We start from the raw sequence: 17,461 nt of genomic DNA, 5'->3' as shown, positions 1-17,461 counted from the left end.
CACTCTTTCTTCACTTTTTTCCCCTTGGATTTTTTTTTCCTAGGAAGGTAACATTGTACATGTCATTTTTTTAAAGAAATCTAGTTTTAAGAACATATTTTAACAGATACATCAAAGAAAAAAAAAATAAACATTCACTTTCATACAAATCACTCAAGCTGTACTAGGGAAATAAATCCAACAAAAAACAACAAACAAAAAGATCAATTACTTTGCATAATCATCAGAACTTAAGCTCATTGAAGTTTCATCAGAATCTGAAGCTATGAACTCATCCATGCTGTCTTCATCAAAATAGCCCTCAAAAGAGAAAAAAAGAGAAATGTTTTAAAGTATGCTCATCCAGAAGCTTTTATTAAACATTTAGCCATCTGCTTGTTCTTCATTTAAACAACAGTAAGTTCTACAAAGTGTTGGCCTTGCAAAATGTTTTGAGAATGACAACATACCCAGAAACAAAAATATGACAAAACCAGCAGCAATATTACCCCACAGCAACAAAGACTTCCATGAATTTGATGAAATTTTACCTAGCATTTGGCACAGCTTACTTGGAAATCTTGAAACGAGAGAGTATTTTGATATATCTAATTTACCTTATTTTCTTTGCTAATATAGTCCAGCTGCAAACACCAAGGGTGAGTCCAGATTCTGCTCAACATCTGGAAATCCTGGAATAGTTTCGCTCCAGCTTTGCCTCTTCCACCTTCATTGCCACTACCTACACCTGACAATAAAGTTCAGGTTTTAGAGTGAAACCTTGAAGTGAGTTTGCCACATACGGTTCCCCCTTTGAACAACCCATTAGTGCAGCATTGACTGTTCTTTCCAGATGCACATCATAGTGTAATGTCTCTTGTAAAAAAGGTCAAATTACTGAGTCACAGGCATTTTTTTCCTAGTTAAAGTTGTCAAAATTAGATTTTCCCCTTTTTCTTGATAATGAGAAACATGATTATATTTTTACATAAAAGCACATTTCTCCCTAGTACAGGAATGAATCAAAATCCTCTTAAAAGGGCAGCAATCTCTATTTAGGGTTTGTAAAAGCAGCCCAAGGTAGAACACACAAAGTAAAATCTGCATTTAAGTTTCAGTGACTTCGGCTTACTATTTTCAGCTACCTTTATTTAATGACTTGTAATTCTGCAATATTGTTACAATAAGGAATGTAGAAAACAGCCCAGCCTGTTTTTTTGTTGTCCAAACAAAAATCACTGCAAAGTAGTACAATGTTCAGAGTTACGTTTCTCTTCTGTAGCCTCAATTTCTCAATAAGCAGCACATTAACTTTAGGTTCTTCTAACAAACTGTTGGTATTTAGTTGTACAATTATTACTGGAGGTATCAGTAAAAATGAAATTACTTTCACTGGCCCTTCAAAACTCTTTCCTTCTATAACTAACAAAAGAGAGGTAACACACAGAACTGTAGAAATTAAGTTTAGTTAGCAGCTTATCTAGAAGATCACAAGCTGCAGTATCCAGAATTTAAAGTCATTAAGACAACAAAGTGAATTTCATCCTCCTATAAATCATAGCTTGAGATACATTTAATCTTTCTTGTAATTCAACTGGAGAAAGTAACCAGAATAGAAAAATACAGTTAAAAAAAAAAATCCATCAGCAACAGACAGGAATTTTAAGACAGGTGGCTTGGCAAGTAAAGAAAATAAATAAACTGGTACATTTTGTTATCACCACAAAAAGTTAATACATGCTGTAAGGTTTAGACAAAATCCTATCAGCGGTGCCTTAAACAATCTTGACTGTGGAATTCAACCCCTGACCATTAAGTCAATTACTATAAACTGTACGTAAAAACCCAGAATTGCTCCAGAACCCAAAAGCTGCTGATGAGGAATCTGACTGCCTGAAGCACAGCAGTGCCAAAAAACCTCATTAAAGGTTCCTGGAGATTCTCATTTTAATAGTTTACATTACCTGAAAGAATTGTAGGCGCATACCTGTCAAATGGTCCAAGTAGTATTGGTAGAGTTTGCACTGAAGAGGTGTCATTCGAACTTCTAGAACATACTCGTACTTTGGCGGGAGGAACTTTGTTAATGCTGTGTAATCTTTCCTCTGTAATTTTACCAACAGTACTTCAGTTATGTAAACATGAAAACGACTTCTGAGTGCTTAAGAACTTAAAACAACATAGCTTCATGCATAAATTACAATGATTTAGATGCTTTCCAACCACAAAGGGAAAAAAATAGCGTACTAAATCCAATCTAATTACAGATGCTGCCTGTAGAAGCCCATCTTACCTAGTAAATGCAGTTGTCTAGTCCAAAGTGTATGACCTGCTAACCCCATGTCCCAGTTCTAAGCCCTTGCAAAGCTGACTCCAACTTCAGTAGCTGCTCTGGTAACTACTTTTGTAGATTTTCTCTAAAACCTTTTCTTGTGAAAGTGTAGGCAACTCAAGCAATTAATATCCATGTTTATATCCCAGATAAACTCACTCACACCCAACTGTTTTCTGATCACACAGTTTCTATTTTGTTTGGGGCAATGCAAAATTACTAACTTGTTTTCACTTTTTCTACTCTGACACTCATCTATTTCTCTCCACCTACCCCCCCTTCATCCAAATGGTGAACAGCATATTGATCTGTCCAATAGCTTGTTGCACATTTCGGAGTGTTGCACATTCCTCAGAGCTGGCCCAGCTGGGCTGTGCTGCACAAACTCAGGACAGCTGCAGGAGACCTTGGCTCCCGCTTGCTGCCAACCATCACAGCACCTGCATGGCCTTGCTGCTGGCTAGATGTACAGCAAGAACTCTCCTGAGAACATCCTTAAGGAACAGGGTTGTCCTCTTCTAAGGAAATTTTATAGTAGCTTTAATGACCAGAAGGGCAAGCTGCTTCCTAAGGACACAAGCAGCTCCGTGCAGCTGTGAGAAAATTAATCTGGGCTCTGTTTGATGGTGCACAAAGACAGGGTGGGGCAATGACCACCTCAAGGCATGCAAGATTTATCTGCTATTTATTTTCCTCCTCTTGTTTTGTCTTTGGTTTGTGTTCCTGTCCTGCTGTATAGATGTATAAAATTATGCATGCTATCATCTCACTACTATTCATATTTCAAAGACCCTAATTTTATGACAGAAAGTTCTTTATCACTCTTACATACAGTCCTAAGCCTTTTTCTTTTTCTCCAGGAGAACAAAATACCTGCTTGTGGGACTATTTCACTATGACCATTTCACCCAGCTCAAGTCCACTTGGACTATTTAATCAACTACCAACAAGTGCACAGGGAGAAAGAGGTGCTTAGTGCTTACAGAGCAGCACATCTTTGATCAGACTGATGTAGGTAGATTTATTTTGGTTTTCCATCTAAGGTATTTAAGGTATCAAGTTCTTCATCCTTTTGGACTTGATTATCTTCCTTCTCTCTCCCATTTTTCTGACTCTTAAAAATCATCAAAAATAGGAATTCAGAACCAACTGACAAACTATGGATCACCAGCTTTCTGTGCAGCTGTTAAAGGTAATTGTATTCTTTAAATGTGTACATGGAATTAAAAGAGAGTATTTCAAAGTAACAGATGTCCTACTCCATCACAGAATTTTCTGGTCTCCTAGCAGGCAAACAGCAGAATTCTATAATACATGTATATGTCCTGCTTATGATAAAGTGACATTTGCATAAAAACTGTGACATTTTGTAAATTTCTCTAGTCACAATGAACAATGCAGAGATCAAGTAACTTGTGAAAATACTTAAGTAAAAAATAATAGCTGGATTCAGCGGAGCTCTCAAGTAGCAAGTCTACAGGCCTTTGAGTGATTTTATCAGAATGAGACAAAACTCCTCCCCTTTCCTGCATGTAAATCAAGTAACTAGTTCCAGTAAAATTGTTCTTACCTGAACACATCCAGCTAACATCTCATAGAGAATATGTGCACGCTTCTTCATCACTCTGACATCTACCAGAGTGGAGTCTGCACACTGACCGTTCTGAATCGGGTTTATAAATCTATTTCGGAATTCCTTAATTGAACCAAGCAAATTCTCCTTAATAAAGTTAACCATGCAGTGATCTAGGACAAAAAGATCAGACTTTAGCTGTTCAAAATTGAAAGTAAAGTACTGGGATTAATTCTAACCAAAACCAAACATATCGTGTGTGAAACTAGGAACTTGTTGTCGAGCAAAAAAAAAACCCAAACAACCCAAATATTTTCTAGAAAGGACATCTTACATATACTCAAGGCACAGAGGTAACTTCTAATTTTAATGTCAGATTTAAAACTACCTCATTGTGCTCGTCACACAAAATTTGGAAGCTCCTGTACACCAAAGTAAATAACTAACTCATATAACTAAATCATATCTGTAAATATTTTTAAACAGATTCAAAAGCATATTAATCAATAGGAACAAACGTTACAGCATGTTAACAAGCAGAAACAAAAGTAACAAGCTAGGTCAGAATGACGTTCCCAAGACAGTAACATAAATCACTGTTTAAAAAGTTCACTAAGAACACTGCTGTACAATGTTTTAAAACAATTGATGCTGCTGCAAAACCTGGTCCACCCATTTCCCTCTGAACATCCTCTCCCTTCCCCTCTTGACACACTGTGACTCACCTGTTCCTTTGATCAGCGACATCAAGAACTAAAATGTCAGAAAGCTATTGCTAATAGTCTGATACTCTTCACACTGACTGAGCAACCAGATGTTTGCATGGCCATGCCAAGGGAAAGGTTGGAGGAAAGGGGAGAACACCAACAAGTTCATTCACTTTAGCTTACACCATAATGGAGTCACATCTTGAGACAATGATTTTAAAGGCAAAAAGCAAAACCAGATTTTTAGAGGGTTTTAGATATAGCAACCTAGCAAATAGCTTCACTCTATTGTATTATTTTCTTCTAATCAAATTAAATCTATGTATTGCTGAAAGACAGAATTATATTCAAGGACAAACACTTAAGCCAGAGAACTACTCACATTCTATAAGATTATTCTGCAGTGGTGTTCCTGTGAGAATTATTCTTCTCCTAGATCGAATAGAATTCATTGCCTTAGAAACAGCAGATGCTTCATTTTTCAGTATGTGCCCTTCATCACAAACAACGAAGTCGGGGCCTAGAAAGAAACAACATTAGATTTCTCATCTTTTGTAACCATAAAGAAACTGGCAGTCTAAAGAAGCCAAAATTTATTCTGCTAGTGTTAGGAAGTTGTGGTTTTTAACTTTTTCGTGTGTGTGTTTGTCTTTTTTAGTACTGTTAAGGTTCTCACTCAGCCTTTGCACAAGCATTCACAGGAGACATTCTGATAAACTACAGGCTTGTAAAGTCTTCATGGGAAGGATTAAACACAGCTCTACAATATATTCCTGTTGAAATTATCTATCCATGCAGCTCATGGTGCGTACATCTACATTTCTATGCACTCTGTCAAAACTTCATAAAACTGTTCCTTAAATTCAGCTTTGGCTGCCATCTACTGGTGCTCAGTTAATTCTAAAGAAAACAAAATCAGATAACCAGGCATTTTTCATTAAGGCAACAGGTCAATAGGGGTAAAGTGCAATCAAAAGTCTTATTAAGATAAGGCACAATCAAATCTAATTTGAATGACAGACAAGTGAATTGCCACCTGGGAGCTGAAAGTCATCACAGAAACGTCCTCAGCTTTCTTCCAGAAGACAAACTCACAGATTCTAAACTGCTCTTTTAGGTGAGCTGCACAAGGAATGTCAAAACCACAGCACATTTCCATGGTATGCAAGGCAACTCTAATAGAACTACTAAGCATTACAATTTGGAGTTTCAGACAAATACCTCCAAACTTGGCAGAACAGACTTACACGCCTTAACGCTTTTTAGATCTGGGGCAGTTTCTGGAAACTCTTTCCTTGAAATGAGAGGTGAAAGATATTCTAGGATCCCACTGGTAACTTACTATGAATGTTTTACCAGATCTAAACCTGACCTCAATTCCAGTACTATCAGCCATGAAGTCAGCTGATGTCAAGTTAATGCACCTTTGAAAAATGCTATGAAAAGCCAGAGGCGAACAATGAACCCAGTTGGTAAGAAGGCTGATATTTGAGGTGGCAAAGGAGTTTATCAGCATGGACAATGTAGTACTTTATAACTTATTAAGAGCAGTTTTCCTCAGACTAACTTTTAACTGCCTTGCAAAGAAGAAAATTAATCCCAGGCCAGTGATCAATAACAGAATCAGTCACACCTTTGACCATTTCTATGACTTAATGTCAGGGCCAGTCATCTTAATCATGCCATTTCATGTGTCAAAAATGTATTTTAATCTTACATGTTAACAGAAAAAGAACCAAGAAGATATTTCTTTCCAGGCTGAATAACCAAGTTTAGAAGACAATTACAAAAATCCACATATGAATTCCAAACACACTTAGACTTCTCCAAGCCTACTTATTTCTGAATTCTCACACCTGCCACAGAATTTTTGTACCTTTTCCAGTTCTGAGAGCACACAAAACAGTTGAGTGGCTACACACAAAGCCCTCCTATAATTTTAGGCAACATTCCTGAACAGTGACAGATCTTCCTTCCAGTCTTCATTCCACTGTTTCCTTAAGAGTAAGGATCTTGCAAGCAAGCTGTTCATGCAGAGTACAGTACTACTGAGATGGTTTAGAGCAATCTTCTAGAACCGAAGCATTTGCAACATCTCCCCTCCAGATGTGACAGCTTGCACATTAATATATCCTTCTCAGAAATAGATTTAGTCTAGTGCATTATGTTTACCATCAGAATCAAAGTATATCACAGTAGAAGGATAATGAAGTCATGATGATAGACAGCAATCAAACCCATGCAAAAACCCCAGAAATCAGTTTCAGTAAAGGCTGTGATTCATTAACACAAAGTGGCTAGTTAAAAAAAACAACAAAAAAACCCCTCAAAACTGTTGTTCAGAGTAAGTGAATGATAGTAAAAATGTGAAAAAGCTACCTTAGCAAAATTATTCGTGGTTTGTTTGGCAGGCATATAGCACTGATATCTTGAGCTAACATCTTGGCTACAATTCCATGGCAGGGATTTTCATAAATTTGTGGGGTTTTCCCTTGTTCTTAAAAAACATGAATGCCATTCATTACAAGCAAAACATTCCTCTAAGTACTATAGAGGAATGTAAAACTTAAAAGGAACCTTAAGAGTTCATGTGCTTCATTTTCTTCATCTGAGATTAGAGTTACAAGAAAGGGACATAATCCTCCTAAACAGACATAGGAAACTCCATGACCTCTCCTTTGCTCAAACAGTCAGCAATAATACCTAATTTAAGTAATCTCTGCTGTAAATTAGAATAAATTCTGCCCTTTCCTTTCTCCAACTCAAGTAAAAGCCAAATGATAACTGTCCTTCCAGTAACCAGCTCTTATATGGTGCAAGATTTGTCAGTTTAGCTGACTTTTTTCTAGGCTAAAAAACCCTACTCCTCTCAATCTTTCCTCAAAGCTTCTAATTTTTCTTGCTGTACTTGCACGTTAATATATTGGTACTCATACAACATAATCAGTGATAGCAATAGATACATATACAGTTCTCCTTTTCCTTTGAAGTCTAACAGAACAGTCTGCTTTATACAACTGCCAATTAAAGAACAGGTTCCAAGTTAAACAGCAATGGAATTTTTAATAGTAGAAGTAAGTAAAAAAATACCATGTTATTGAACTGCTGCAAGCAAAGCACAACAGCTATCAATAAACTCACCAGTTGCACAAAACATTCTGGGAAATAACTTGTTGCTCTGCATATGTATATAATCCTACTATGACTTCCCACAGCAGAGCCAGTTAATTAATGAAATCACTTCTCACACAACTTCTCCACCCATTAACTTTGGCTAAAACCGCCCTCTCTGGTCCCTTCTTCTGTAGTACACAGAGGAATTCTTGACTTCTACTAGAGTGTATCTACTCTAGCAGTATTGATTATAATCATACACATATCATTAAATGATTGCTTAAATACTAAATTTGCAACTTTTTAAATTAAAAATGTTCCCAGAGGCAAACATTTTCCTATTTACAGTCACAGCAGGAAGACAGCACATAGCTTCATAACTCTTGTCATGGCAGCCTGCTATATGGCCAATGCTGCGATTCACAAAGAGCAAGAAACAACTCACAGTTGTGGCAAGATACTTCTCGTCAATTTAGCCAATCCAAAAGGCTCCAAAAACTAACCAATTAACAACAGGTAAAAAATTCTGTCTATTTGTAAACAGTTAAAATAGAGAAAGACTTGAAGCAACATAAAAATAATTAAAGTTAATTCAAGGTTAATTTTCCTAACAATCTGATTCCATCCTACCAACCACTAAGAAAAGAATGAAACAGGAAGTTCTATTTTCACATGCAAAGGCTCAACGTGCCTCCTCCATAAAAACTGAATGTCCAACATGCCACCTCACTCCACAGTCTAGTGGATGTTAGATACACATCCATGAAGAAAGGGACAATGTTACTATAAAAACACACGGTAAAATCCTCTATGTTTAGCTTCCCTTACACTTTCCATGAGGCAAAACCCCATACAATCAACCCGTATAGGAGATTATAGCACTTTATTTCACCAAAACATGACCAACATCACCACTACTTCAAGACAACAGCTCACACCTTTTCTTTTCCAGTTCCTGGCAACACTCTCAACAGATCAGATACAGGATATGACTGACAGCACAGGGTTCTCCCCCACCTTTTTTTTTCCCACTTGCTTTTAGAAACTAAAGCATAATAGGAGTCAGAAAACCTGCTGGCAAGAAATCCATTTTCTTCATTGCTTCAATAATACATGTGGATTCAACATGGTCATAAAAATAGATTATCAGCAACTGTGCTCAAGCTTCCCTGACTCCACAGCAATTATGAGACGTAGTGCGACAAACTGGCAGAAAATTAATGTTTAAGCTGCTCAAACAGGCCTTCTGCAGAGTTAGAGATGCCAATTCCAACTGGCCAATGCCAGTAATCATAAAGTTATTTTTCCTATTAGAATAATCCCCTTGCCTATCAGAAAAAAATTCACAGCCCTATTATTATTTGAAGCTACACAAAATCAAGCTCACCAAGTACAATTATAAACCAGACCAATGCTTTATTTCAGGAAGAAAAGAGCTGTTCTCAGGTATCAGTTGCTAGTTCAGAATTTGTAAGAAAATTTTGCTATTTTGGTGAAACTTTCTCATTTTAAAATTTTTAGTTCTTTTTTGGGGCCATGTGATAGATTGGTTCTAGCAACTTGGAACATTTTCAAGTGCTTAAGTCCATGCTTATGTAAATTTGCCCAGTTCAGCAGACTTTAAGCCAGACATCCCCTCCTTAGACTGAAAAAAAGAATTAAGGGCTTTACCTACAATCAATTCATTAGTACCTACTGCCACTTTATTGTTAACACTGCTAAGGTACATTCTCAACTATTTTTCAGGCACAATGGATCCCTTAAAGGCAGGTTTCTATGAAGGATAAAGCAATTTGTGATCATAACAGATTAGCAGATTAAGATAACCTCAGGTTCCCAACACAAGTCACTTCGCCTTGCAAAAAAAGCAATGCCTGCAAAAAAAGATATCTATTAGGAAAAGTTTCCAGTATGCATTCCTGTACTCATTTGATTTAACAGAAAATTTTGTTATAGAAGTCTATTTACAAAAACAGATGAGCTAGTTTCTCAACAACAATTTCTGTGACTCAGCAAAAGCCAACAAAGGGAATCTGAAATGTAACCTTATTGTTTTATTTTCCCAACAGATTTCCATTTTGCAGGATTACTTGGATCATACATGTAAATCAGAGAGTACAATATATGTAACAACACATACCTGCACTCATTTTCACTTACCTGGATCAACTAAAGCTTTATTAAATATTTCCTTAAGTTTCCTACTCTTCACATTCCTGCCTTGTGCCAGGTTACGATACATCTCGTAGCCTATTATCATCACTCCTCCTTCATCCTGCCAGCGCTGGAGCATGTAGCTCCTCTCTTGAGGACGTTTCACAGTTGCTAGTTCACAGACCTTTCAAAGGGGGAAAAATATGCTTGAATATCTCTTAAAACACTGAAGCACTCAAGTAAATCTTTAAAACCTAAGGCTTATCGATACAAGTAGATTTTTTACAGACATAAGAGTCCATTCCTCAGGCTGTATTTTGAGTGGTGAAGCTTCCTAATTATGTAAACTGTTATTTTTTTAAGAATTCTTTTAAAGCCTTTATACCTCCAGCCTTTCCTCATCTTCTAAACTTTCTTGCCATTTTTCAAACTCATTCAACCAGTTCAAGGCAGTGTTCAGTGGACACACCACCAAAGCTGTCCGAAAATCCAGTTTATCACACAGCAAGACTGTGTGAAGAAAACTTACTACCTGCAGGAGGAAAAAAAGAGACAAAAGGTCAAATAAATGCTGAGTATTAAACACTAGGAAAGAAAATCACAAGTATATATTCACATATAGAACTTACCGACAGTAGTGTTTTTCAAACACTCTTTTTCTGTTAAAAAAACCTCACTGCTTAAAATTTAATACACATGTATTTTGAGGTCATGTACTTACTACTCTATGTTATGTGGCTGCATACACATCCTTCACATTCTGAGATCCATGCAGTTTTGAATTGCAACAGATAGCTGAACACTTTCACAAATAAGGAACCCTCCCTTTACATGTCACCAATCATTTTCATAAACTAGGAAGATGTATTTTTATGCTTTCTCCCAATACTTGCCCCAAACTTAAACAAGTTCACCTCTTTCAACTTCATAAATGGGTCAAGTCTCTTGAAAGTGAAATTTTTAAATCAGTTTTTTCCACATTTTTTCAACATATTGGCAAATTCTTTCAAAAGAGGTCTGAAGCAGGTTATTGAAATGCTTTCCAAGCATTCACCCTGTAGCCAGACTGGCTACATGTTGCAGATAATAAGACTTCCTTAAGGCCTGAGGAAAAAAACTTAAAACTTTTATCATCACTCAGTGCTTCTGGGGTGCCTGGTTTTGAGTGGTAGCAAACAGAGAGGACTAGAGGGAACCTGTAAAAATGTGGGAGCAGAAAAGTCAGCAATCCCATGGCAGCTCCAGCTCTCACATCAGGCTTGTGATGGCAAAGGCTGCACTTAATCCACGTAAGTGTACAACATCTGATTAGTTCTTTCTGGAACGAATTCTGGTACCTGGCAACTCTGATTTAATACACTGTTCAAAGTAATTTCAAAACTGCATGACTATGTTAGGAACACCTAAGCTACACTTAAGCACGTAAAACTACTCTTCAAATGTGATTTTCAAAGTCACTTCTTTTCTACAGGACTGTAGATTGTCAAAATATTGTGTCACCCCAAATTCCATAAACAAAGCAAAGCTGCAAAAATTGGAATTCTTAAACACCAACTGTCCACATGCTGTGCAGCACAAATGAATAAGTCTGCAGCTTGTTTTACCTGAACAGCACACACAGCAATGATGGCAGTCCCTCTGAGAGCAGCATAGCTCTGCCATTGACAACAGCCCAGCAACCCCACAAAACCCCCCTGAATGAGAAAACCACAATAAGCAAGCTTCCTTGAGCCTGCTTTTTTGCAGAGGAATTTAGGGGATCTACAGAGTCTGAAGATGTTCTGCCAGCCTAAGTGTTCCATAACTACATCCTGGAATTCATAAATCAAGAAAGAAGATTCTCAGAATCAGAAAAGTCCTAAATAAAATCTGCCTGAATTAGGTCAGAGGACAGCAGGAGTTGGTATTACTTATGTAACCTCACTTTTTGAAGAATGCTGGGTAGCAATGATTTAGAGGAAAGACAAGGAAGACATGGAAGCCATCTGATCCAGTAAGACCTGTTTAACACTAGCAAAGAATAAGAGATACCTCCTGGTAGATTCTTTTGGAGCATATTTCAAGTGTCTAAAAGTCTTCAAGTCAAGCAAAGTCTGCTCTCTGGCAGCATCCAGGTGTGCCGACTTTGCCACACACCAACAAGCACAGCAGATGTAAGCACTGCAGAGAGTAAAAGCTTCTGAGATGCCAAACACAGAGGTGTCAAACATTAACTGCTTTGTCGACAGGATCTTACAGCATCTTGTTCGCCAAGTGACTCACGAGGTTGTAAAGCTGGCTGTGGTCACTGGCAGACTATGAATCTAGCTATGGCACAAAAATGTGTGGCACAAAACGTGGCACAAAAATCTTTCATATAGCTTGGAATTCCAGTACATTGAGATACTGACCTCTCTAGAATGAACAGATCTTGAGCCTTCAGGTCAGGTGATAGGGCTTCCCATTCCAATGGGGAAGCTTCTACCACAACTGACCAAGATGGAAGAGGAAGGTGAGATGGCATTTCCTCACAGACGCTTTAGAGGATCCCATCCTCACTGTAGGAAGAAAATAACCTCTTTGAGAACCATCATCACCATGCTGAAGAGACTATGCTCCAGGGAATGAGTAAAGTGCATCCACATTTGGAGCATGTGAAGAAAAGATTTAGAATGAAATGTTGTGCCAGTGCTCGCTGCTAATGTGACCTAGAGTTGTTGGTGACAAACTCACCAGAACACTAGGCAGATGGCCTGTCCAGTGACTTCACAGCTAAGAAATGATCCTGGCACAGGAAGGCCTTGACTGACCATGAGTTAATTTATCAATTCAAATGTCTGTAGAAGCTGCAAGTTGGATTTCTAATGATTCAGCTTATACCACATACCAAAAATGTTCACAGTAATTCATTCCACTTGCCAGCTGTCCACACTGAAAGATACAGGACTATCTTCCTCCTCCAGAAATGAGGAGACACAGCATCAGTGAAGGCCAACAGCATAGACACTAGCCCTGCTTTTACAAGGGTGTTTTCAAGCACATACAAAGTCATTATCCTCCTTTCCTCTTCAGAGCTCTCAAAAATTTCCCATCCACCGTTCCAGAACCAGAGGAAAAGGTTCCTCTGTAAAATGACCATCTACTAAAGGAATTTGTCCTGGCAGCAGAACAGCAAGAAAGGGCAACCCACCCCAGTTCCTTGCTCATGTTATTTGTGGTGACGCTACATCTGGCTAAATGTAAAACTGAAGTTTAAGAAGACAGATCGATACTGTGAAACACTCCTGACTACCCTGAAAAGGTACTGGCATGAATACTGAGGTGCAGGGAAGTCCAGAAAATTGCATTTGATCTTTTGCCTCTCTGAAAGTCAAGGGCATAAGCATCTCCTGAGGCCTACAATGATTGTAAGAGACCCAAGAAAAAGAGCTATGAGCACTGTTTTGCAGCAACTGCTTGGTTGATCAGTTTCAGAGGAAACATTTTAGGATGGTGATTGAGCTTTAGATTTTAAAGACTAACAGAAATGCTAAGTTGTCAACTGCACAAGTTTTAATATGGCAGAAGAGCCACACGTACCAGACCCATATCTTTATGTAAGAACTGCTACAATATTCTGTTTTAAAGATTTTCATAAAGCAGTCTTCAGCAGCGTACAGGAGAAGGAACACGCGCTGAAGTAACAATGAAGGCTTGAAACTGAAGATCTCAGGAAGCAAAGAATTGCAAAGGGAAAGAAAATAAATAAGTGAAAAAGGGGTTGAAATTATGCCCTACAGTTAACTGCCAACACAACTAAAGTTTCTGGTCTTAATTGTTTGTAATGCACAACAATCCAAAAACATGAACATACATATGGACAATTACTGAAACAAAAAAACATATGCCCCTTGTCCCTCAACCCAGAAGAGTTTAAATTGTAGCAAAATATTGTTTATATTGAAACACAAATCATCTGACTTCAGACACAAAGTCTGGCATTAAAAACTAAACAAAAACCTGATAAACCTCTACTTTATCAGTTCAACAAAATTAAACAAAAAAACAAAACCACTGAGGAAAATAGATAATTCAAGGAGCAACACATGAATGCAACACAACCTGCTTAAGCTTATTAAACTGTCATACAAACACAGGTTTCAGAAACCTGTCTCCTATTAGCTGTATGTTCTTGTTTTGAGTTTTAAGGGAGCAACACATCACTTTAAAATTAAATATGAACTTTTCACATGAATATCAATTATTACCTTCTTTAATTTTAGATAATTTAAATTTGGAGGAAACACAAACATGTTATCAGAACTTTCACAGCTGTAACTATGAAAAACAACTTCAAGACCTCTTTACAAAAGGTCTTCCTCCAGTAACCTTCATCAAGTCATTGCCTAGGAAAAAGTTAAGTTTTAGTATCTTCTGAAAGTCGTTAAACTTGCCTTTTGCTGGACCAGCTTTTGAAAGCAAGGTACTGCTCAGAAAAGAAGATGACTTGTTTTTCTTACCTGCAATGTTTTCCCCAGACCCATACAGTGAGCCAGAATGCATCCAGAACCAGGAGATGACTTCGTTTTTTTTACAGATTCACAACAGCAATCCCACATGAACTGAACACCTGAAGAAAATCATTGAGTGTTTTCTTATTAAACATTCATTTTACTAAAGTTCACGTAATAAGAGATAGGTGTGATCACTCTGAGATCTTGGTAACTCTTAGAAAAGCAGTGCTCAGGATAATTAGTTTCTGTCCAGTGGGTTGTATGGGGGATGATCTTTGCCTTGAGCTTAATTATATTCAGTTTTCACTGCAGATGTGGTAATTGGATTAGAAAATATTACTACGCAGACTACAGATTACTGCAATGCTGGGGACAAAAGAAGACAGAAAAGTGGCAAGGACATCATGAAAATACTAAAATGATAGTGGTAATTTAGCAAAATTATCTGAAACCAACTAAAATAAATTCTGCCAACACAGATCGGATGTGAAGTCTAAAGTCCTCTCCTTGAAGAGGAAAAAAAAAATAATCTAAGAACTGTGACAGCTGAGAAATGAGAGGAAATATACACTATGTAACAAAACTGCATTAACAACATGAAGGTCTGCCGGGTGGTGGGGTTTTTTTTCTTTGCATATATTTATACATATACATATATGTTCTGGTTTGAGGCAGGATTAAGCCCGTTTTCCTTTTACTGATTTTTTTTTTCCTTCAGTAAGCTTTCTTTTAACTAGCAACTGTGTGTTCTGCTAGGTTGATAAGGCAGTGGAATGTTTTTCTAACTACTGAGGCTTCAAGGTCACACCTTCACTCTGCCGGCTCAGACACTACTGGGAGATCTGTGACCCCCCCGTAGGAGGCTGGGTTAGACAGACAGCAAAATTGGCCAGAGATATTCCATTCCATATATCTATGTAAGCTCACAGGAAGGTCAGAGATCACAGAAGACAACTTCCTTCCTTCTTCTTCTCCCCTTCTCTTCCGTCCATGGCCGGAGTCCGGGGAGGACTCTGTTCATCCATCACCATCGACCCTTAGACTTGAGATCTCCTGCCCCTCATAACTCTTCGCTTTCTTCAGCAGCAGCTCTGGGATTCCTCGGGACTTTTGCCAGCTCAGAGGAGTGCTGTGGGAATTGGTGGGGGGGGTGGGGAGGCAAGAGGCTTTTGCCCATACCTGAACATATTTGTATATAATTGTATATGTTCTCTTATATCATTCATTAGGGTTTTAATTAAAGCTGTGTAGTTTAGTTTTCAATCCAGCCAAGTCTCTCCCTTTTTCTCTCTCTCCTTCCCTACCTGGGTGGGAGGGGGAGGGGATTGAGAGCATTGTCGGACCTGAGTCAAATGGTGACAATATAATATTTATATTTACTGGGGAGTTGTGTTCTACTATGCTATACTTGGCACAGATGAGGCTTCAACTTGGCTGCTGTGACTGTTTTGGGGCACCTCCCTTTAAGAATTGAAGCAAGTCCAGAAGTTCCTTTGTAAAATGGAAAGGTTGTAGATTGTGAATGTTGAGGAAAATCTAAAATAGCAGAATGAGGAGTGAAGAAAAATAAGATTGGCTGTTCTCCTTTTCTTCCTCTTCACTAGAAACAGAATATGGAAAAAAGTCTGCTTGATTTGCAGTCATGTCAAGTACCAGGAATAAACAGTTCTGTTGACAAAGCCAGGAAAATACGGCAAGATTTTAAAATCTGCTCTGAAAGCTGTAAAAACTGAGTATACTAATTCCTCAATAGACTGGGTAAACGTGTATTTGATTCTGCCTCAGTGTGGAGAATTAGATGATTCTGAGGACCCTTCCAACTTTACATGTTTCTAAGCTTTTTAGCCTGTAAAACAGAACTATGTATTGCTGATCTCTTTTTCTTGGTCCAGATGTTCCAAAAATAAAGCATTAAACCTGATATTCTGGCACTTGTCTGCCAATAAGTTTTTCTCATTATTCTAATTCAGGATGCTTAAAGTGCTGTGCCATTGAAGGGAAACAATAAAGTATTTTTTTAAAAGTAAAAGCTCGTTCCTTACCGTCTACTTGGTGTGGTTTCAGTTTGGTAACTATACTCCTGTGAACCTGCACTAATGGTTCTTTGGTTTCTTCATCTTCATCTAAAACCAGCTTAGTTGTAATGGGACACTTCAGAGGTGAAGCATCTTCTATCTCTATCACCTGTAAGAAGAAATTGTGTACCATAGGAACACTTCACATGAAAATAATACCAAGCATTTGACAGACACTAGCCTTACCAAACTGGAAAACATCATTTATTTAGGAAAGAGAGTCCTTAAATTCTTTCAACTCCTGTCACAACCTACTTTGGGAGAGTGCTTTTCTCCAGGGAAAGTAAAGCAGTAGGAAACTGAAAAAGTTTCCTTAAGATCTAAATAGTCTTAAATAAAATTTACAAATGTTAACCTGCAGGAAAAAAATACATAAAGCTTGTGGCTTACAAGGCTACATAAGTACTTTTAAAATTACTTCTCAAATTAAATTGTGGTGGAAACATGTTGCCTTAAACACCATCAACCACTCAATTTCCCAGCATTCCACACAGAAAACAGAACATACCTCTCTCAGTTTCTCTCTCTCCCGTTCTCTTTCTGCTATACGTTTTCTTCTCTCTTCTTCTTCTTTAAGTGCATTCTGTGTTTCTGTTCTAAGCTTATCATCTTTAATAATTTTCCTTATTTTCTTCCTGCCTTTTCCAGGAGATTTTGAATCATCATTTTCTTCATCCTCAGAATTACTCTATTACAAATAACATAAATTAAGTATTAGCAGGAATATTGTGACACAGATAAATCAAATCCTTAATTTGCAGACAAGCTCCCAAAAACTTTTATATACACAGATGAAATTTAGCTCAAACGAAAAGATACTTTAAAAAACAAGTTAGGCAGCACAACAAAAGTGCCACCTTAACTATAATATATTCTGAGATATAAGCCCAGCTGTGCAAAGGCAGTACTGAAGGTATTGTTAACATTTGATAGAACTAATGACTATTAATACAGAGCTGTTTTTCTGTTCTAGTGGTGCTAGATCAGATCAGTTATCACCTTCTCCACGTGTGAAAAGAAAATCTAATACTAGGAAAGCCTTACAATGTTTGCGT

The 17,461-nt window shown here is 37.7% G+C and overlaps 1 protein-coding gene across 1 annotated transcript in view; it reads right to left on the bottom strand.

Annotated features, from left to right (window-relative positions):
- ATRX (alpha thalassemia/mental retardation syndrome X-linked) overlaps positions 1-17,461 on the bottom strand; it is a 63,389-nt gene that overhangs the window by 16,929 nt on the left and 28,999 nt on the right. The window contains exons 16-26 of the mRNA XM_009997243.1: positions 16,915-17,094; positions 16,374-16,515; positions 14,338-14,447; positions 10,245-10,391; positions 9,866-10,043; positions 4,974-5,111; positions 3,882-4,057; positions 1,967-2,084; positions 597-727; positions 212-300; positions 4-39 (exon numbers count right to left, since the gene is read on the bottom strand). Coding sequence (XP_009995545.1) covers positions 4-39; positions 212-300; positions 597-727; positions 1,967-2,084; positions 3,882-4,057; positions 4,974-5,111; positions 9,866-10,043; positions 10,245-10,391; positions 14,338-14,447; positions 16,374-16,515; positions 16,915-17,094 — 1,445 coding nt within the window. The remainder of the gene's footprint in view (positions 1-3; positions 40-211; positions 301-596; positions 728-1,966; positions 2,085-3,881; positions 4,058-4,973; positions 5,112-9,865; positions 10,044-10,244; positions 10,392-14,337; positions 14,448-16,373; positions 16,516-16,914; positions 17,095-17,461) is intronic.

Source organism: Chaetura pelagica, unplaced genomic scaffold (assembly GCF_000747805.2).
Source record: "Chaetura pelagica isolate M959 unplaced genomic scaffold, ChaPel_1.0 scaffold344, whole genome shotgun sequence".
Classification (NCBI taxonomy): domain Eukaryota; kingdom Metazoa; phylum Chordata; class Aves; order Apodiformes; family Apodidae; genus Chaetura; species Chaetura pelagica.
Note: the sequence above shows the minus strand (reverse complement) of the source record. Positions and strands in the feature narration are given on the sequence as shown.